Here is a 23,033-nt window from a genome sequence, read left to right on the forward strand (position 1 = left end):
CTCCAACAGAACACGCCTAATTGCTGTACACAGTAATGGGATAGTCACTTGGAGCCCTTCTGATAGCAGACAGATCTCTGGGATGCTCCTCTTAACCAGGACTGGACCTACTTGAGTGGACTGTCATTAAAGTGAGGGGATTTTTCTTATTTGTGTTATGCAAGGTACAAAACACAGGTTCCTGAGCAGAAGACAGTGCAGTGCATTTTTACCCAGCCTGTAGTATATAAATCCTCCAAAGCCTTTGTAGGCTCTACCACTCTGGTCATCCTGGACAGGTAACAGTGGATGGCTCTGTGCTGGCACTCACAGTTACTGCGGTAGGACACGAGTAGGCCAAGTGTTGTGTGGCTGTATATATGAGGTGAGTAGCTAGCTCATAATTCATGGATACTATATGTATCCATATATATACCTGCTTTTTGGAACAATTGCTGCATAAACAGTTGGTGCTACCGTTGCGCTTACGGGTGCGTGCCTCTGCTGATGCTGTGCAGTCACTGGGCGTGCCATGACCAGGCAGGAAGTCAGCACAATGCCTCAAGATACATTATCGACTGTAAATGTGGCAGGAAGTCATTAAAGATTTCCTGAGCTATTCCCTGGGAAAAGACTATCTCCAGCCTCTGGCAAAGTCGGAGGACTTGTACTGCCAGGGCTGAGAAATCAAAAGAAAAATTGCTCTAATAAGCTGATGTCAGCAGCTTCAGCAGGGAGCCCTCTGCTCCAGATGGAGCCTGTACCCACGGGGTTGGGGTGGTGATGGATGATGAGATTTGGGGGACATGTGCCAAGGGGGTCTTTGTCACTTGCTTACTCCAGCCAGGCTCATCCAAGCCTCCCTAAGACTCTGGGGGCTAAGGGAGGTACAGACATAGACAGGTCTAAACCCTTTGTCTCTAAAGCTTTGTAAATCCCTATAGGTGAAAATAAATGGCATCTTATTTTAAGAAAGCTGTTTGGTTGCTCCATGAGCTCTCAGCTACAGCTCCAGGAGGGAAATGCACAGATGCTGAGCTCTCTTGGACCAGCTGGGCAAAGACAATTTCCTGCCATCAGGAGGCAATCGGAGACTGGGACAAGAGCGTGAGCAGTGAGGGAGGCCAAACCAGGCAGGTCAGGGTAAGGAGCCCCAGTGTTTGTAGGGGGCTCATTCAAAAAACTTGAAGGGGGTTGGGGCATGATTTAATGATGACACCAGGAATTCATGTGACTCATCTCACTTGATGTATGGGATAACTCTCACTTTTGTTGCTTCAGTTATGTCTGTCTTGAAAAATATTTATGTTTTACGAGCAATATGTTTCTATCTTTTTTCCCCTATCCTAAATCTCATCAATCAACCTCTGGTCAAGGCTCAAAGGCTGTCTCAGCAGATAAAAGGTCTTGGGGAATTACTGTGGAAATCTCATTTCTGGGTTGTGCCTACAGGTGCAAAATTTTTTAAAAAGTAACTACTAACTCCATGAGATTATTTAACTGCTGAAAAACTTAGTGTTCTGGGTAAAAACAAAGTCGTCATACTATGGTCAAAGGAAAAGAGCCAGATAGTTATATTTTAGTGTTCATTTTCTCACTGGAAAAGATGAGCAGAGTAAGAGACCTTTCTTCTAAAACAAAACAAAACAAAAAACCTGAGAACAGAAAAAAAAAAAAGTATGCAAGGATTAGGCAGCTAAACTTCCAGTTTTGAGTACCTGCAAAAATCCTACAAGTGAACTTGTAAAATCAGGTAGTCTGCTATGTCTAGCAACCACCAGTATGCACCTGGCTCAAAGTCTAATTTGAGTGCCGAGAGCAGTAGGGACAGGAACGAGTGGTTTGAAGCTGCCACTGCCGCTGAACTTGAGCAAGATGTGTATGGGGATTTTTCCACTACTTATTTTCTACATGCTATTTCAGTTTATGACACTTGTTCCTTAAATGCAGATCCTTGCTTACAAGCCTGTCAAAGGTGATACAACTTTTTATCCTGTTGGGTCATTTGCTGGTTATTCTGTAACAAGCATGTGTTATTTCTAACACATGTAATATCAGAAATAAGCTGTCTCTTTTAAAAATTAACATTTAAGGTCAGAATAATTTTTCTTTCCCCTAAGCTTTTTGTTAGCCCCTAAGCTAGTGTAAGCTGGTCTGCCCCAACTTGAAAATGTTTTGGGATGAGAGAGCGCCATGAAATGTACTTTGTCCTAGCTGTTTGGCTGTACCAGTGTAGCATACTGCATAGAAGCCAGTAGTCCTTTTTCCTCTCATTGCTGATTAAGGTACCCATTTAAGTGGCCAAAAGAGTTTTTCTTATCTCAGACTCACAGTATGTATCTCACATATATGTCTTCGATTCTCTTCCCACAGGAGAGAAAGAAAACCTAACTGAAAAACAAAGGCACATTTTTCTAGCAGGATTTTAAGGGGGAAACCTGCCTGCTGGGACTGCAAGGAGGTTCCCTACACACACACGAGCATTCCCCAGGACTGGTGACACCACTGTTCAGCCTTGCTCTTGCCGAGAAGGTTTCCACACAACGCTTCAACAATGAATTTCCTCCGGAGGCGTCTCTCAGACAGTAGTTTCGTGGCGAATTTGCCCAATGGCTATATGATGGACTTGCAGCGCCCCGACAACTCCACAAGCTCCCCGGTTTCTCCTGCCATGGAAAGAAAGCACCCGCAGCCACCACAGCCCTCTCACTCTTCCTCTACTGGCACCAGCATCTTCAGCTCCATCTCCAGTGCCATGAAGCAAACCACGCAAGCAGCTGCAGGACTAATCGACCACTCGGCCAGCCCCACACCACCTGTGGCCCAGAAACCCAAGATCCTCCTGGTGATCGATGATGCGCACACAGACTGGTAAGTCATCACAGCCCTCCCTGCTGAATTCAGCTCCACAAAATTTGGGGGAAGAGAGGGATCTGGGAAGCATGGGGCATCTGCAGGGGGGTACACAGATACTTTCACATCTAGGTCACCAACTCTGGCCCCAGGTCAGTGTCTGCCCGGTGACTTGTGTAAATGGCAGAGTAGGCTTTTCTCATATCTTTCTTGAAAAAAATGTTCATTTGATACTCATTGGCAAACTCCTTCATAACCTCAGTGTATGAGCACACAGGGCATTCTTGGCTCAGCAGGCTTAGCTGAGCTGTCAGATCTAGCAATGGTCCCAAGAGGTCACAGCTGAAGGTGTGTTAGTGATGTGGTTCAGGACCTTTGCCTACTGTTTGTGCTGACTCTGAAAATGAAAAGGGACTCAATATCTCCAGCTCTCAATCTCTCTTGAGCTTTTCTCCATATGCAAATTTGTACATAAATTATGAAAAGGTAACCCAAGCTTACTACTACCAATAGTAATGACTGGAGTTCATTTGCTGGTCAAGGGCCCTTCACCTGCTAAGCATAGCAGCTGTTGGGAAAAGGCTCTCAGGCTCAGCTAAGCCTCAAATTTGTCTTGTTCATGCAGGTCTCTGTTTATGAACAAAAGTTTGGAAGTTTGTTTACTGTGATATTGGGCAGCAGAGGACATTTCCAAAGGGTAGGACAACTGAAGTTTTCTGAAATGTTAGAGAAACAACTTACTGCTTGCTTTGTGCTCCCTTCCAAAATCGACTGGTTTAGAAAGCTTTAGGCAAGCTGGCCAAGGGACTTATTTTGCGGGAAAATTGAGAGCATGTGATGAGGAGATGCTCTTCTTTCATCTGCCAGCTTGTCACAACACAGAAAAAGAGGAAAGAGTGGTACAAGCAAGGGGATCCTATTGAAGATGTCAACATGAAAGAAGTTGGGTTACCAGGTCTTGGCCAAGGGAGATTATTTTATTGTTCTTTTCATCCCACGCCACTCTTCAGTAGTTGTCACTTTTGGTCTTCTCTGCTTTCCCAGGAGAGTGGGGACAAGGTGGGATATGCCTCCCTGGGTATATCATCACAAAGCAAGAGCTTAGTTCTTAGCTTAAAAGGGACAATGACTGAGTACAACTAGATCAGGCTTCTTCAGCCAACTTGAAGTAAGAAAGGGAGAACTGTGGGATTTTTCTCAAAGGAAAAACAACTTTTTAACTGAGTTGGAAAGTCCCTGATAAGGTGGTTGTCATATCTAATGTTTCACTGACCTAGTGTCTTTTATCATAGCAGCAGCCTCTTAAAGCCAGATAGTTCAGTCGACAACACCAGTCTGACTCAACCCTGATCTCTCCTTCCTGGGTGCGCTTGCAAGTCTCGCAGAAGACTAAATGCTCACCAGCCTCAGTCTCTGCTTAGGGTTTTTGCAGTTCCTTGAAGATGCTGCCAGGTGGCAGTCCCTTAACATAGCATTCTCCAGCTGGGGATGGGAGTGCCTCTAATGCACAGCTTTAGCATCTGGGGCTTAGCCAGCACTGTTTAGTCCAAACACTGTAATCAGAGAGGAAAGCCCTAGCTCAAAGGCCAGTCTAACTTTTCCTTGAGATTAATGGTGCTGAAGGTAGTCTGGGCAGGGGAAAGGACGAGGAGGGGTTGGACTGTGTTGCAGTGTTTTCATGTTTTAAAATACACACTGCATTCAAATTCTTGCCTTTAAATCTCCCAGCTGCTGTTCTGTCATGCAGACTTCATGGTCTGTGAGCTGAGCTTGCCCAAGGAGCAGCAGCTGGGAGATATAAAGAGGAGGTATGGCTACCCGTGCTGTCTTCACTCCTCCACTCATGTGTAAGCACTCTGTGCATCCTGCTGTCTTGGCTATCCCTCTGCTGTCTATAACTTAGGAGTTCCTACACGTGATGGGGGACCCCTTTCATTCCTCCCAGCTCTCTGCTGCTATCCACAGGCTTGCAGATATCAAATAATGCTGCTTGCAAAGGCTCCCTGCCTTCACTGACTCTAAGGTTGTAGGGGCACTGAGATTAGTGTACTCATTCATGACCATGTCCTGACATATGTATGACATGAAAAGCAAGGAAACAACATTACTAACCCTTGCCTGCCACAAATTTCCACAGCTCTTTGTAGCATGGAGAAACACATAGCTAGAAACTTCCCCAGCCTAAAAGTGGTGTGGTCCTTTCTGAGAGAGCGTAGCAGTGCAAACACTCCAGCAGGCCAGGAGTGCTACTTGGCAGTTGATTTTTGTGTCTCCAGAAAACTCAGTGAGCCCTTGAGAGCAGCACTAGAGAGCAGTGGCTCCGTGGGTGTTTATTCTTGGTAAGGTACTTCTGAGCAATGCCAGTCATCTTCTTGGTCTCAGCCAGGATGTTATGTGAGCTCAAGTTGACCAGCCCAAGGCAGCAGCATTTGCCTTGTGAGAGCACAGCTAAAGAAGCTGGTTATCCAGGGATTCTGGCTGTTCACTCTGCACCACGTACAGACTTTGGATGGTGAACAACAACCTGTTGTTACTTTTGCGCTGGTGATTTTGCATTTGGAAGAAGCATCGTGTTTGCGATGTATTTCATCTCTGCCTGCTCTGGTTCTTGCTACTTGTGAAACCTTTGTACTTGGTTTTCGAGAAACCTTTCCTCTCCTTTTGAAATACTTTACTAGAAAAAATCCCCAAGAAATAACTACTGAAGTGCTACCTTTATTTTGGGGGGGGGGGGGGGGGGGGGGGGGCTTCCACAATGCCTCCTCCCCCATAGCAAGTTATATGGGGTTTACAACAAGGACTAGCTTGTTCACAGGCAGGAAGGGTGAGAGATGGTGGAATCTGCCATTTGATTTCTCTTTTCTAAATGAAAACATTTTCTCATAATTGGAGACTGTAGCAATATTGCCAAGCCAGACATTCATTTATCATCACTGTTTGTATTACAGCAGAGGCAAAGAACTGCAATTGTGGATTAGGACAAGGTGTTGCACAAGTGCACGACAAAATGCTCTAACAACCCAAATAGGCAAGTGCATGTTGAATGCGTTTTAAAGTGACAAACAGCAATCCTTTCTATTTTTAAGGAGCTACTATGTGTCTGATTGTACAGTATAGCACTCAACTTCTCTCAGAGGTCTGGAGGAAGCAAAGGGCATCCATGGGAACACATAGGCTGTCTTCCTCCATAAAATCCTTACCACTCTTGACATGCAATATGCTCTAGTTTATTCCAAAGACAAAGTACCTTAAAAATAATGCGAGCCCCACAGAATATGATCAGCTGCTTTCTGCATTAGCAGCAGTAAAAGAAAGGTACATTCTATTAAAAGCAAGGGAACTCACCCAGCTTTCTGTTAAAGTGGCAACGTTTTGACCAATTTTCCATCCTTCTCCAAGACCCTGCTCTAGCTCATTGCAGGGAAGCACACAGTGAATCTGCCACGTGCAGGATGTGCATGAGAGGAAAACACTATCTGTACTGCTCCCTCATGCAATTGGCTTTGACACCAGCCCTCAGAGGCACCCACAGAAGTGAATGTGTCTGTGCATCGGCACGCTAGGGAAAAACTCTGCTTCTTTTCAGTCATTAATGATAGGTATCTCAGCCAGGTAGCCTCCACCTGGAAAATGAGGCACCTTCTTCTGGGCTGGGAGTATCTGTGCCTTGGGAGACTTCCAAAAATGCATCCACAACTCACCTACAGCAGCTGCCAGAAAAAAAGGAGCTCAGACATGAATACGCACATGCACGCACGTGCAAGCGCACACAGCAAAAGGGAGCAGGACCATGAGGAAGGAGGATGGCAGGACTCCATGTAATGGCAGATGGGCCAGCTCCAGCAGCCCAACCTCAGCTGGGCGGAAAACATCCCACCTCTGGCAACTTCCTCGCCCAATGTGCTATTAAGTAAAATCATGCTCTTGCTAGATTGAATTTCTCAGCAGATCAAACAGGATTTAGTACTGTTAACCCTCATCCTCTGTGAAAGTGCTCAGCTTTCTAGCCTAATGCTTCGTGTTTCAACAGCTTATTTGGGAAGTGATCAAGCACAGTTAAGGCTCCTATTAACCACATATGCTAAAAGCATTGCTTTTTGGACCAGACAGCATAACAAAATTGTTCTTATTGCATTTGTTAGACATCTAGGTTGCATTTGTGAGATATCTCATGTCACTTTTCAAAGTCACTGGTGTGTTTTGTCCAAATTCCAGGCCATTTCCAGTGTTACATGCTGTCTTGCACAAAATACATGTGCCCTATGTGCAGCAGTTCTACACGTGAGGATCGTGCCATGTTTCACAGAAAAAAAAGCCACAGAGGATATTTTAGGAGATGCAAAATTGCATTGCTGTTTTCCCATTTACTTTACAGCCAAATCTGCCTGAACATACTGTCTCCAAAACTTTAAAGATGAAGGAAGAGAAAAACTGTGATTAATACTGAATGAAATCCTCTTAATACATCTGAAATTGTTCTTTGTATAACAGTAATATCATGATTCAGGTCTAGTTATGGACTGACCTGACAGATTACTGTTTTATACTGTTCAGAGGAAATTATCAACCCTTTTTTATTAAAATAAAACTGGTTTTACTTCTGATAGTACATGACAATATTGAGCCTTAAATGTGTCATTTGTCCAAAATTATAATTGGTCAAATAATAACAGTCTAATACTGAGTTTTAGTAACATGGGGCTTCCTAAATCATAATTTTTTTTCAAGGAATTCCTTTTCAAAAATATTCAGTGAATGTCATGAGTCACTTCATGCTTTCAGTAGGCTGAAGATGATATACTAAGGCTCACATTCAGAGGAATATTTCTGGATGCAACTGAAGTAAATAAAATGGGAAGTTTCAGACTAGCTTTTGGCTTTGGACTTCATTATCATTTATCTTTATTATTGTTATTCAGCATTGATACTTCAAGTTTGACCTTAGGAACTTGCAGGTTAAATTGCAGAGTTTTGTCTATATATCCTGATAAGAAGCCCAAAATCATCTAAGATGGTGGTAACTGACAATAAATGATTATTAATTAGCTTTTATTATACAGGGGTGACCTTTTAAGTTTTCACAAGTTCTGTGCAACTATGCAGCTATAATTTGAAAAAACGTACAAGTAAAATTCATGTTTTCACAAATCTGGCTAAAAAACTTACATTTTCATGATTTAGCCATGTCTATCCAGGACTGAATACTTCTGTTCCTATAATTCATGCCAAGTGTGACTTGAGGGCAAAAGGAATTTTAGGGAAAGAGGAGGCAAGTTTGTGTTAAATGTGTGTGTGTATGTGTGCGGGTGCTTGGAAGCAGCATGAAGAGTTTCTGTATTCCCTAGCATACAAGCATAGGGGTGAAAAGGAGGTAAGGCTGTCAAAGATATTCAATAAATTGCATTTATCACATCACTTTCCAATCTGTTTTAGGTATATCACCATCATGTCTGCCTGTATTTTTGTCCTGCATATATAAAGCAACTTGGGATCTAGTCCTCCTGAATGAAAGGTGATACAGAAATGTAAAGGATTAGTATCATTACAAAAATAGACACAAGGAATATGGAAAACATTCCCCACCAGGTTATAAATATGCTAATGCAAGTCAAATCTGGGACCTTAATTGCTTTACCAGAGTTCCTATAAATGCATAGAATTTAACCTCAGAATGTCCTGCCTAGTCCCGAACATATTAAAAAAAAAATCCCTCAGATGTATTTCTCAAGGCTTGTGAGCCAGATTTCTGCTTGAAAGCCAGCAGCCCTGCCTCAGCATTGGTTTGAGTTAGCCTGGTTCCCCTGCTCCTCAGGTTGAGGGAGGGCAGAAGTAGGCTGAAATAAAATATTGCACAATCCTCAACAAAATGATACCCCTCGCAAACAGCTCCAGGCCATACCATCTAGATTTAGCAATGTAGAAATGTTCCAGCAATGTACTATTTTGATAATACGCATAATAAAATTGCTGCCTCCTGTTGTACTTAAAGAACCCCCCCACCTCAACCATCCCCCCCGGCTTTTTGTGGCCAGGAGGAATGTGACTGCAATATAGCCTGGGTGGGGGATCAGACCTACAGCAAAGTGTCCTTCCTATCCTGACAGCTTGGAGAAACACAAAAAGCTGTGCCCAAAAGCAATAATGCTACACTAACTAGTGCTTCTTCTCTTGGCGGGGGATGGCTTTGATTACACCCATTTCATGAGCAGGAGGTGGCACAGGAAGATGCTGGGAGGCCGGTATTGTGTGGGACTCCGTAGTTCCTTGAATAGAAAGAGCAGCCTGAATGGTTGTGTCTGCGATTGTTAAAGTGCTGGTGGCTTGCCAACCCAGGTCTGCCCCAAAACCAGGCCTTCGGTTCCCTGAGAGAATGGGAGGACTCACAAAAGAAGATTTAAGAAACCCTTCTCTCTTCTTCCTGCCCCAAAGCCTCCCTTTCCCTTTCAAACCAAGAAAATCCTTTCAGCCCTACAGGGTGGGACCTCGGACTTCATCAAGGACCTCACCATGAGGATTTGCTTTATCCAGAAAAACCCAAAACCATACCAGCATCACAACCCAATACAAACCTCTTCAGGGGAGACATTTCTTTCCTTGGTGTGATCCCATAACTAATAATGCCTCGGGGGCTCTTTTATGGTAACCAGAGCAGGCTGGGTCTTGTGGTTCTTCCCAGAAGGCAACAAAGGCGGTCTATTCCCATGGCCAACAGAGGACCTACCTGCAGCACAGCTGAGCTGGCTCTCCATTCAGTGACTCCAGCAAGCCAGGTGGTGACAGCACCTTTTGCACCCCAGGGCTGGAGCTGAAACTTCTGTGGAGTTCCTGGCAAAGTATCAGTGTATTCAGGGCTACCTTTTGACCCAACCCAAAACCTAGATTTACCTCTTGGTCCCTCCCTGTCTCTCTATACAGCATGGGTACCCTTTCCTTCTTTCTGCACTTGCCTCTGGTCCATTTAATCTGTAATTCAGACCTTGTCTTCCAAGGTGTCAAAGCACACATCCATCATGCTTATCCGCCATCTTCAGCATCCTGACACCCCTTACCCCTGGCCCCAGGTACTCTTACAGAATAAATATTAACTACCAGCCAATCCATCCCACAGCTGAACAGTGCATAAATGTCTCTGGGCCAAAGCAGATGTGGACAAAAGCTCCAGTAGGTTGCAGACCTCAGCATTTGTGGAGTGATTTTTCTTTTCCCTGTGCCCTGGGCAGTCAGGAGTTGACCATCTCAAAAGTCCTTGCTATTTGCAGCTGGGAATTGCTAAGCTGGGGAGAAGTGATGAAGGGGTTGAAGGGCCCCTGAAAGGAAAACCTTCCTTGTTTTCACCCCTGAAGAAAAAAGGGCACAAATGCATCTCTCCTCCCCTCTCCCCTCCCCACTGCCTTTATAGTGTGTAGGGGCTGGGGGGGTCGAGGCATTCCAGCAGCTGCTGGCCAGTATCCTGGAAACTGCCTCCTTTTTCCCAGTCCCAGCCCCTTTTATGACGGAGACAATGCGGACATACAGTGAGTGCCTTGTGCATCACTTGGGCCCCCAGGCCCTTTGACATGGGGATTTCGTACAGTGGCTAGCCCCCTCCCTCCCTGAGGTCCCCCCCCCACCCAATCCAGGGGGCTTCAGACTTGTCTTTTCCAGGATGATCCAGAAAGAAATTAAATGCCTTATTTTCCCAAGGGGCTTGAGAGAAATATGTGTAATGTGATTCCAGGGAAATAATTCAGATAATTCCAGAATTTACCGGTGGATCCCTTTTGGTTTATTTACCCATGTCTCTTCTTTACCATTTGTCTCCCTCTTTCTTCTACCCACTCCCTTGCCCACCTCTCCCCAAGAGACCTGCACATTTCCCCTCTCCTCAGCATGTTTTGCTTTGGCCCCTCCACAGGGTGGGAAAGGCTCCTTCCTGCTGCAGATGAGAAGTGGTCTCCATCCAAAGTGTGGCTCGGCTTGCTTTGCTTGTTGTGTCTTGCTCCAGAGGCACACGCTCAGTCAGAGGATTTGGAGTAATTTGCTATTACAATATCACAGTGCCCCTCTTTGGCATGCTCTCAGTGATACTGAGCCATTTCTGGGGTGAAGGTACAAGCCTGCTCCTGAGTTTGTAGCTCAAGGCCTCTGTCAAACAGTGATGCCCCACAAAGTGCCTGGCTTCATTCACATCACAGGGGAATTGGGTTCAAGCTTATTTGTTTGTCTGAAGGATGGCTTCCCAGTTACTCCAAGACATACTATCAGCCATTGCAATGATATTTGCTACATCACCTCCACTGAGGTCTCTCACAGGAAGATTCGAGATATATTTCTTTGATCTCTTCCTCTTAGTAAATTGCTTCATACATGAGCCATTTTACAGGATACCCTGAAGATGTTCCATGAATTTAATACAAAATACGAGCCTGTGTTCAAAGCTGCATAATGTGTCATAACCTCTGCTTCACTCAGCTAATGGACCTGCAGGAACAGCTTTAAGCTTTGAATCACTGCACTCTACCAGTCCATCACAATCTTCTTCAGATCTCTTGTCCCTCCTGACTACTCCCTTCCCGATGCTGAAGCTGGTGTTCTGCATCTTTTCTTGCACGGGCTGCTGTCTAGTGGCACTGTATCTGGGGAAGAACTCTTTGGGCACTTTCTCTAGCTGATGCCTGATACCTGGGCATCTTTTCCTATTCCTCACCTGTGCAGAGCATTTCCCAGTCTGGCAGAAGTTGTGCAGTCTCCTGCTGCATCCCCAATGTCTCCACTTCCCACAGATCCAGAGGAAAACACTGAAGCAGTCCTCTGAAGCAGGTTGGACATGCTTCTTTGCACCAAGGGAAAAAAAGCAGAGCAAAAAGAGAAGAAAACTACAGGAGAGACAGTACAAGCTCTGCACAAACAGCTTCTCCTGAATGCCTGTGCTAAGCGTGTGTACTGGCTGATGGGTTGCACACTCATTGCACCTACTTTTGTTTTAAAGCAGAAAGAGGATAAGGCAGTTGTAACCAGTTATTTATTGTACAGAAAGACATTGCAGGATGATCTGTGCTCTCCTAACAGAAGTAGCTTGTGAGTTTTGGCCCTTTGCTACTGATCCTGGAAGCCCCTACTCCATGTGTGGGAGTTACTTCTCTTGTGCTGTGTTTCCCCATGATGCAGGAGCAGCACAGCCCCAGCTCCCATACCTGTAGCTCACTGGCCCAGCTCTACCTCCCCTGGACCTGGTGACACGCAAGGCTTTGATGGGAGACATGGCACCCCGTGAGGTCTGAATCCTTGTGTATGCAGTCTATGGGCATTAGTACAAAGGTGCAGGGGAGCACACCAATTTGGGCAGCTCTTGCATAGGTGCAGTACAAGCTGTCCCAGCTGTTGGTGGCACCACAGGGATAAACTCTGGTATTCGAGTGTCTTACAGGTGTGTTTGCAGTCTTGGATCAGTGCTGGCACCCCTTGCTCAGACAGATGCTTTGCAAACACCTAAGGGTACTAATGTGGTACATGGACTTTCTGTGAATTAGCTCTTACGTAGGTAATCAGGGGTGAATTGTTCATTTATTTTTCCCTGCTGCTATTAAGGCTACACTCCGTATCTGACAAAATTTTGTATATGCTTCCTCCAGCCACAGTCGCTGCGGCAGACTGGGACTGTTTCATGGCAGCTCTGGAAAATAAGCTTTTATTCTTTCCAAATTACTTCATAAGAAGAGGCATCAGGTTTCTTGTGGCCCTGTAATCATGTCAGGGCTGAGGCAAAAAGCAGAAGTTATGTTTGTCTGATGCCCCTGCACCCAGAAAATATGTCCTTTTCCAGAGCATGCAGCTTCTTCATCTCAAATAGAGAGGGGTTCAGGGCAAGCTTTCTCCCTGGAAGCCAGGGCAGACCTTTGGCTGGGTTTTCTGGTGCTTCCTCCCACCCAGCTGGTGCAGCCACATTTAAATGCATTGCCTAGCACTGTAAATCCCACCCAGGAACTGCTCTTGAGCATGGTCCTGCAGTTTTCTTCAGTCAAAACATGTTTACATGCTGATTTACTGAGATCACAGCAACCGCACTACCCCATCTGCACCCTGCCTAGCCAAATTATAATGCTGTGTTCTGGCGGGTTAAACATCTGATGTGTTTTAAAATAAAGGGATGGCCAGCCAAGCAGTGGTCAGTGCAGAAAGCTGCCTGGGACAGGGGGTGGGTTTGCATGGCCAGTGCCTTGCCTGGTGTCCCAAGCTAGGGCATGCCAAACAGCCCCCCTCCTGGGGCAATGAGCTGCTCCTCTGGTCACTGGCAGTTGGCTGTGCTGGAGGTGAATGGGGACAATTCTGAGGCTCCCCAGAAAGGCTTTTGACTGGTGTTCTGTGTGCCACTCCCCTGCTTCACTACAGGCTGTCTGGATAACCCTGCAGCATGTTGCTTCCTGGGCAGAAATCTGGAAGAGCCTTGCTCAGGTGGTTTTGGGGCAGAGAGCATCCACAAATGTCTTGCACAGTCTCACCTGCCAGAAACATCCATTGTTATTTCTCCTGCATCCCCACCAGAGCAGCGTGGTCTTCCTTTCATCCATCCCACATCCACTGTAGGGACCAGAAGCCTTTTCATACATTGCACAATACTGACCAAAAGACTCTCCCTCTTGCAGCAGAGGCATCATGATGTTTCTGCAGCATCAGCAATGATTCCAGCTAGCTCCAGGGTGAAGCTAAAGCCATTTTTCATTTTGACAAGATAGCCTCTACTGCCCAGGGGCTCCAAAACTCCAGGTGTGCATTCAAAACATCACTCTATCCACTTCAGTGATGTCTCAGTAAGAAGTGTTTCATTCTTACCCTGGGCTGTGTCAAAATGATGGGCTGACCAAAAGTTTTGGCTGCAAATTTCTTAGCACCTGTAGTCTTCACAGACACTCAGAGCAGCTTAACCCTCCTGGGAGGCTGTCCTTGAAAGAAAGTGATATATCGTGCTGTTAAAAGAAAGTTATCTGAGACACGGGATAAGACAACCTGTGTGAAAAGAGGGGTAAGAAAGAGAGGCCACCCCATGTCTAAGCCAAGGTCCTTTGCTCTACTCCAACGACTCCTCACGCTGGATGTGCCCTCTGTGGGACTATACATGAGCAGAGCCAGTATTGTAGAGATGGGAGAGAGGATTTTTTAACCATGTGAAGGCTTATTTCCTGGACTAGGCAGTAGAAGCTTCTTTGCTCCATCTGTACCGAGCTGAAGACTGTGGTTAATCACACTTCATTACAAGCTGAAGCAAAGCAGCACCAAACAGTTTGCAAGCAGCTGGTCGGCAAAGAGGAGAGGCCATAGAGGGAGGAAGTGTGTTTCATAAATGTGGGTAAGGACTATACATTATAAGCATGCTGGGAATAAAAACAAGCTTGTACCAGTGAATAGTGCGCCTCAAATTTCAGACCAGTTCCTGTGGGCCCACTTAAAGCTTATTCCAGTTTTTGAGAAGTCACTGGTTCCAGCAATATCCCCAATGTTTAGGAGCGAGGAATGTTTCCAGACCCTTTAGAGCCATGCCTCCAGAAATACAATGGAATTATTAAGTGCATTTAGCGTTCCTATTTATCGTTAAAGGCATGATGTCTCAGCTTGTCTGTTGAGTTGCTTTTTCTTGTGCAACACTCATAAATTCAAAAAAGGGAGAGAAAAAATGGCCAGAGCACTGCTTTTTATACTTAACAGGGGTTGTTCGAGCCACTTGGTCTTGGGCACACCTGGCTGCTACACTGTCCCTTACTGACATCTATGCAGAGGTCTTATTAGCACCATGCTGATGGATGGGCTGTCTGCGAAGGGAAGCATGATACAGCCTACAGATATCCTTGTTAGAACAAAGCAGAAAACTTTTGACATTGTTTATGTCTTTTTCTAATAAAATGAAAACATTTTACTTGTTTTTGAGCCAGAATGACAAAACAAAACAACTTTTTTATTTACATTTCATATTTCTAGGGGAGGGGAGCATTCAGCTGAAAACCGGTGTGTTTCAGCCATGGGGAAAATTGCCTTCCTACCGTCTCTCCTTTTTTTATTGGAACAAATAGACACATAGGAAAAATGTGAGCCAACTTCTTTTTTTGCTAATACTATAAAATAGGGAGCAAAGCCCGCTTCCCCTCATTTTCCTTTACTTCTTTATTCTGTCCTCTCTTTGCCAATTGGAAACAGAACGCAGAGAGTTACTTTGTCTCTGGAAACAGCTCTTGCAGGGCTTAACTGTGTTTTCAATGCTTTCCAAATAGAAGAGCTTTTTGGAACCTACATGGTCTTCCTGAAGGTTTAGGGGGGAGGTCTGAGAAAATAAATTCGTATCTTCTTCTGTCAAGCTTGTTTGGCGAGGGGAAGAATTGGGTCTCCCCAATATTCACAGGGGAAATTATATTGGCAATTTCCCTGCTGACTAATCAATATAATATGAATAAAAAAAGCTAAAACTGCCTGCCCTTCTCCTGTGTTTTCTTCTCCAACACTACTGTCAGCCTTCCTCTCTCATGAACAACCAATCCTTCTGAGAGTTTTTTGTTGTCTGCATAGCATAGGCAGCTAGGTGCAGAGGTGGTGGAAGGTGTATGTCCTTCTCATGACACTGTTAAACTCCAAAGCAAACAGAGTTTCTCAATTCAGGAGAAGACATCCTTCATTAGTGACACTGTAGATGCAGATATTGTTTCTCTAAATCAGTAGCAGAAAGACAAACAGAATTGAAAAGCAGGTCTGTAGCGAGAGAGCAAGAGAATAGGCTTCACGAGTACTTCAGCTGTAATGATAAAGATCCTTGCTCAACATCAGAAGAAATTTCCAATGCCATGCCATATGTTGCTCTCCTTCTTTTACAGAATAAAGATTGAGTATTAAATGAGATATAGCAAGGAATAATTGATTAGAGTTGTTGCTCTGGAAAAGATTAGGAGAGCATTTGGTTTTCAGTTTGAAAATAAAATTAAAAAGTCATAAGCCTTGAAGGAACTTTCCAATGTGGTTTTCATCTGGCTTGGCAGGTTTCTTCTGGAGAACAGAAAGCTGAAAGAAGATAGGAATTAGGAAAACATGCTGCGACCCGGATAGAAATTCTTCAGCAAAAAGGGAAATGCAGAAGAAAAACAATATGTAATGAAAGCCAAAAATATTCTTTAAACATGTCTGTCTGTCTCATTTCTTCTGCAGGGCCAAATATTTCCAGGGGAAGAAGGTGAATGGAGAATTTGATATCCGAGTGGAACAGGTCAGTGACAAATGAATTTAGCTCTAAGAAATGTGTGTGGACAGGGCTGAGGTTTTAATGACAGATAATATGTGGATATTTCTTCTTTTGTAGAAAGGAACTAATGAGGAGTTTTAAGACATGTCCATTTTATAGAATTGTGGAAGCTATAAACGAAAATGCCTTATTGGGCCATCCTTTCGTCCTCCCTACCTTTGCAGAATCAGTTGCTATTTCACCTTAAAATGAAATTTTCTGTTCTGGTGATGGGCTTACAATTTCTTCCATTGGAACACTAGATCACAGCTCTGTATATATGCCTGAAAAGGTGCAAAGCCCTTATGCCACAGTACATGTTGGTGATGTTATGTTCGACATGCGAGCCATACAAGTCTTCTGACTTACCCTGATTTAAGCCTAAAACCTTTGGTTTAAGTACGCAAAATAACTACATATGGCAAAATATTTTTATCTGTTGAAAGCCCATAGGAACAGTAAGGAGGTTCATGGCCTGTTTTCTGATCTGCTCTGCCAGGTATTGGACAATTTATCTGTTTCTCTGTTAGCCTTGGCACCAGCCATTCATTTCAGTTGAAAACTCTTCATGGTGGGGTCTGTCCCCTGCTCTCTGTGTTGGTGCAGTGCCTGTCAAACTGAAGTCCCAGTATTGATTGAGACTTTGAATGCAGTTGTCAAAGTAGAAATGATTATTAGTAATCATCTGCAGGCACCTAACCTGAAAGCAGGCGTAAGAAGAGAGAGATGTAGAAACGAGATGGTGATCCTGAAGAAAATGTTTTGCACTCACTAGGGCTATAAAACTGCTTGGATGGATAAAGCAAGCTGGTGAATGTTGTTTGAATGACCTGATATTTTCCGTCTTTATAAAGCTGTTGATTCTACATCGTGTGCACGTTTGCACACATATGTGTTTGTGTATAGAAATATTAACATAGTGGTTTTGAAGACTTTCTCAGGACCCCTTGCCCTTGATAAGGTGTTCCTTCTCTTTTAAAAGGGGTGCTGTCCAGTTGCCTAGGATTACACATGAACACACATGTTCTGATCAAAGGCTGTGCCTGGGACAGACAAGTTAGCACGTCATTTTTTGGCAACTATGATACTATGAATATTTCATTTTCCTCTTTTTACTAGTATTGCACTTGTCAGTACTGGGTGGTATTAGCAAGAACAATTGTCACTTACACTTCCTTATCAAAGTCTTTATTTTGCTGGCTGCCTCAGTAAATGTCCTAAAAGAGAATAGGAAAAAAAAATTTAAAATCACACTTCTCACATAGAAGCAAGAAATCAAATAATAATTCAGATTTTACATTCAAACCTCTGATCCAACCTGCTCTGCTGCTCAAAGCAGGGTCAGCTTCAAAGCTAGACCTGGTACTCTTCAAAATGACCTCTTAATTCTTTCCTAAAACTCCACCCTCTGCCTTTCCCCTCATAATCCTTCTCCTCAAATGTTACTGCACTTGAGATCCTTACAAAGGAACTATCTTCAAATGGTTGGTGAGTGGAGGAGGGCAGAAGTGGACTCTTGATCCCTGATGGGTTAAACCTGGTAACGACCCTCGTCATCATCCCTGGATAGCTTATCGCATTTCCCCAAGGACTCTTTCAGGGAGACTTTCCCAGTCTGTCTCTTGAAATCCTTCACATAGGCTGAATGTCCATGTTTGAGACGAGGCACCAAATTGCTCCAAGCAAAGACTGTAAGGCTGGTGTGACTCTGCTGGAGAGGACAACTGCCAGGCCCCTTGCAGCCTTCTTTAAATACCCAGCACAGTGACTGCAGCGTTGCCCAAGGGAACGAAGCATGCAGTGGGTAGGAGAGTTGAGGAACAATGAACAAGGGCCCCGGCTGCTTCCCCTCACCCCCTCCCTGCCCCTCAGATCAGGCAGCCAAGCCTCCACTTAGCGGGCAGGGAACTGCTCTTGACTCTCTCAGACCTCGGAAGCAAAAGGCATGATCACTTTCCCCAGCTGGATCACTGTCTGTCAAGGGTAACACAAGCTGCATTGTCACAGGCAGTCCCCGAATCTGACCTCAGGCCCCTCTGCATATCGTTGAGGCCAAGAGAGGGGCACTTCTTTCTTCAAACTCTGGCTTTTTGTCCCCTTCTTTTTTTGCCCATCCATCCTTGCTCAGTATTTTTTTATATTTAATTTTCATTCATTGCTCCTACCCTGATTATCTGGAGCCTTCCTCTTTTCTTCACCCTATTCCTCAAGCACAATCCAGGAGCTGAAACTGTTATGAAACAGGTCCCTTGAGGCTGAACGCAGTCCCTCTCAACCAGAAAAACAAATTTTCTTCCACAGTCTCCTTATGGGAGAAAAAAACACAGGGAATAACTGTGTTTACCAGCCTGGTCCACACCTTTCTCTTTTGAGTTCCCAGCTCACCAGTCTTCACTACTATAACTGTCCCATGAAAGGCACACAGACTGTGCCATGGTGCACAAGCCCTAACCTGGCTGTTCAGTTCTGAATAAACTCTGCATCAGATCATGGTTTGACTCTCGGGCACCTCTTGAGCCACTTCGTCTGCTCAGTAAGTTCATTTACTTTTTCAGTTTTCCATTTGATCCTGCTTCAGATAACCACACATTATTGACTCAGCCAGAAATACAGTTTGCCATAGGAAATTTTTTTATATTTTATAGGAAAAACACTTTTGATCTCAAAAGCTAAATAACAAAAAAGTTTGAATGGCAGAAAGCAGTGAAAGGAAATATCCAAATGTTAAATACTCTTGAAAAACCACATTGGGAAAAAGCAACTGCCCTATTTTTTTCTGACAGAGCTAATTTTTTTGCCATTCTTCCAGGATGCTCTGTAGTTGGTTTAAACTGAAGGATTTGCTTTTTCTCTTCCTTTTTCATCTCCATCTCCATTACATCTTAATTCTTTCTTGAAAGCCATTTCAGCAATCTGGGGGAAGCAGAGCAGGATAGTAGGTGATATTTTTTTTAAAGTCATGACATCACTTATTTGTAATGGAGCACGAGTGCTGAAAGCAGCACTGTCTCTCCCTCTCTCAGCAGCGGGAAGTCAGTTATCTAATCTGGTTATACACCCCTACCAGCTCTCTGAGCTGCCTCTCCCCCTTGGCTGTTGTCCGAGGAATGCAAGACGTATGTGATCATGCTGTCTCACTCCGTCTATGCCCCACACCCAACACTGTGGAAGGCATCGCCTGATTTCAGCTGAATTGGAGAAACAGGCAGAAGTTTCAAGATACTAAGTCTCTACAAGAGGTGAATTCAGTTTGTATTAGACACTGGATAATCTGCAGGGAAGGGACTGTTAAATGCCATCCTGCTGCTCAGGGAGCTGCTTCTGTAAGTCTCAGCTTATATGAAAATAGGCTTTATAGACTCTCAAAGAAGGTTTTCTGCTTCTTTAGCACAGAAATTATTTGCATGACCTCGATACCACCCCCAGGCCCTTGTTCTTCGTCTAGGTCCAATACAACTAGCAAGAGACAAGATGCTGTGGGCACATCCTGGTGCCAGTGAATAGGAGAGAGTTGTCAGGGACACTGCGGTGGGTACACCCTCTCCAGCCTCCGCTGTCTCCTGTCATTCACTAAAATGAACATGAGGCCTGACTTTGTTTCCACCTTTGTTTCTTCTCTTCAGCTTAACACCCAAAACATATCTCTTAATGTGCTTTAGAGGCTGTGGGATTTATTATCGCCCACCCTTGACTGAAATCCAGGCACACAGCACCATTGCCTTCTCCCTGCTGGCTGCAGGGGGAGAGGCACGGGGCTGAGTGAGGGCTGGGATGGTAGGAAGCAAGTGCAACTGCTCTCCTGAATCTGGGCCCCTTTTTCTCTGGAGGCAGTTTGGATTACATTTTGATTATTCCACTACAAGTCCTTCTGTGGCAATGATAGTCATTCATAAAACTGAATGAAACACTGATCAAAAAGTGAAAATCTGTTTGACCTATTCCCTTCAAAACCCTGATGGTTTAAGTTTTACTCAGTGTGGATAAACCCCTAAGCTTTAAGGAGCACCTGAGTCTAAAAATACTATCACTATTTTGTGCTAAAAATGTTCTTAGGTTTTGATCCATGTTGTTGCTTTTACTTGCCTTGTGATTTCTAGCTTTGAGAACTGCAGTGTATACGTCTCCAAGTCTTTTCTCTAGAAATACAAATGCCAGAGAAATTGTTTTAGAAATGAAAAGTATAAATTTGATTAAATGGCTCTAAGGCTAAGTTGAGCTTAAAGAAGAATCTTAAAGTGCCACAGGAGTTGACCACATTGCTTTTAGTCTCTCCCAAAATTGTGCTTTTATCTTCTCAGTCCTCCACTGACCAGAAGACAACAGGCATTAGGAAACACAGTATATTCAGGAAAAGGAGGAATGATACCATAGGCCTTATGCTCTGTCAAATATTTTCCATCACTGGAGGAAACTGGTAGTAATTCAGCACCTCCTTCCCCACCATCTCTGCCCTGTCCCAGAGAAAACTAAGCCTTGCATGCTCTAAGGATTTCATATGACTCTGGGGTTTCACATATGGATCATAACATACCCCAGATGGGGGTCTCCTTGGCTGTTAGGCATGCCCAATGTACAAGGGGGATGACACATGGCTGTGCATCCCCAGCACACCCAGGTACAAGCAGAAGAGGGCAGGAGACCCAGGGCTGAGGCACGGACAACCACAGACTCATTGGACAGACCGTGGCACCGTGGGCAGTGGCTAGCTGAGTGGGACACTTGCCACCTGTCTGGGAGAGAGATGCCCACAAAGCAGGAGGTGTGCAGAGTGGGGTCACTGGGATGACCATGGAGACCTGATTTATGAGAGGAGGCTGAAAGAGCTGAGTTTGTTTATCCTGCCAAAACAGAGGCTAAAGGAGACACGGCTGCTTTTCATAAATACACTGGTTTAAGAAAGGGGTTTGTGACATGGTACCTGCAGTAGCAAGAGGTTAGACCCTATGGCTCTGCTGGGCTTTTCCAGTCCTGTGCCCTGTGTTGACCGATGAGAGCCCAGGAGGGAGAGAGGAGAGCACAGACCTAGCAGGCAAGAGCAAGCAGCACTTCTTAGAGAGAGTCTGCCACTTTTAGGGTACCTTTCCTTCGGGTTAGCTCAGTTGGTTAGAGCATGGTGCTAATAATGGCAAGTTCACAGGTTCAATCCCTGCTTACTGCAGGGGGGTTGGGCTCGATGATCTCTCAAGGTCCCTTCCAACCCAAAGCATTCTATGATTCTATATTTCCCAAAGGCGTTTTAATATATTCAGAAACATCTTTCCTGGCATTGCCTAATTGATGGTAGAGGGGCGTGAAAAGGGTGAAGGGGAGTGATGAAGCCAAAAGGTTCATCTAAATTTTTATTCCTGTTGTTTGTCCACCCATCTCCTTCCCACCATTTCCTGCTGTGACGAGGTGGGTCCGTCTGTCCGTCTGACACACATTCCTCTCGCACAGCTCATTCACTTGTTCCCGCTGCCTGGTTTATTTTCAGGGGATGATTATTCAGTGGACTCCTATGTACACGCTTCTGGAAAAGTCTTGTGGTATAGATTATGAACTCCATTGGCAGCATTGTCAGGAAAAAAGTTGTACTTGGCACTCACAGAAGATAATTGTAATACAAATCATGAATTCCAGCTCCATTGTACTTCCCATCCTAAAGAGATATTTTCATGTGCAGCATAAAGTGGTCCTTTCAAAAGGTAGAGTCTGATAGGCCCATGTGTGATGAGAGGAAAATTATCCTCTCATCAAATAACTGTATAATTTTTATTCATTATATGCTTAGGGTTTTTTTTTTTTCTAACTGAAAGCCAGAAAGCAGTTCAAGAACAGCGACAGCAGTTCTCATAGCTTTGCCACATACAAGCATTCAGAAACCATGAATAAAGGGAATTGGAGAAATAGCAAGAATGACTCAAAAATCATGAATTTCTTAAATAAATAGTATCTTCAATTTTTTTGTTGTTTTGTTTTCCATTGGCTTTTGGAGGCTTGCAGAGTTCATGTTTGAGCTATTTCCTGGGATCAAAAGGTTTAGAAATGTGCTTTTGCTAGAGGTCCAATTTTTGGGCAGTCACACAACTTCTGAAAAGAAAATTTAAGAGACAATTACAAATGCCATCAGACCTGATGCACCAAAAGACACTCACACAGGTCAAGGCATGTGGACCTTCAGCATCAGTGTTGACTGTAGGCTAGGAGCATGCATCCTAGCTTCAGAACTTGTGAAGAGCAGTTGTGGAAGCTCCCTTGGAGCTGCACAGCAGCACAGCCCTCCGAGCTGGACCCTCTCCATCCTTTTTTCCCAGAGAGCAATCCCAGTACTGGAGGAAGGTGGGGAGCAGGGTGCCTCCCCAGGAGAAAATGTCTCAGGAAAGAGACATGGAGAATCAGGGTGTGTAATCTGTAATTCTGCATGTATGTGCACACCAAGCATGCACAGCCCCAGCCCTCCCCCTGTCACATCCATATGGTCTGTTCACCCTTCTGCCTGTGCAGGATTTAGGGAGTGCTTACTTCCCCCCCCAAAATGCTTGTAATGGTTTTAGTGAAATGTGCTGTTACAGGAATGCAGTCTGGTGTCTGCCAAAGTCTTTCTTTCCTTGGACATATTGGAAGATCCACCATAAACTAAAGCATAAAATCCACTGAGGAATGTATGTGATTTGATTAGACAGCAGTAATTCCTCATCCCAAGTGCCTAAACCATGACATGGACCAGCCTGTTATTCTGACTGCATTTTGTGTCGCGGGGCAGGGGGAGAAAACCAGACATGTAGTGATAATTGGTGAGGAGTTTCAGGAGCAAGACTGGAAAAGTTGAGAGTCTTGGTCAGAGCACAGTCAGTGGGTAGGGGAGAGCCAAAGGAGACATGGAGACTGGGGAGCTCCAGCCACACGAGAGACCCAGTGCCCTGCAAGCCACCTGTGGCTTCAGTGCCACAAGTCAACCCACCTTCCCCCATGCCCATGTGGGTGAGAG

The 23,033-nt window shown here is 44.7% G+C and overlaps 1 protein-coding gene across 2 annotated transcripts in view; it reads left to right on the forward strand.

The window, feature by feature from the left end:
• The first annotated feature begins 2,530 nt into the window (after positions 1-2,530).
• SYN3 (synapsin III) overlaps positions 2,531-23,033 on the forward strand; it is a 180,080-nt gene continuing 159,577 nt past the window's right edge. The window contains exons 1-2 of one of the 2 annotated variants that reach the window (XM_075709953.1): positions 2,531-2,850; positions 15,994-16,051. In XM_075709953.1, coding sequence (XP_075566068.1) covers positions 2,534-2,850; positions 15,994-16,051 — 375 coding nt within the window. In that variant the 5' untranslated portion in view covers positions 2,531-2,533. The remainder of the gene's footprint in view (positions 2,851-15,993; positions 16,052-23,033) is intronic. The other variant, XM_075709943.1, reaches the window with a different exon arrangement.

Source organism: Pelecanus crispus, chromosome 1 (genome assembly GCF_030463565.1).
Source record: "Pelecanus crispus isolate bPelCri1 chromosome 1, bPelCri1.pri, whole genome shotgun sequence".
In the NCBI taxonomy this organism is placed as follows: Eukaryota; Metazoa; Chordata; class Aves; order Pelecaniformes; family Pelecanidae; genus Pelecanus; species Pelecanus crispus.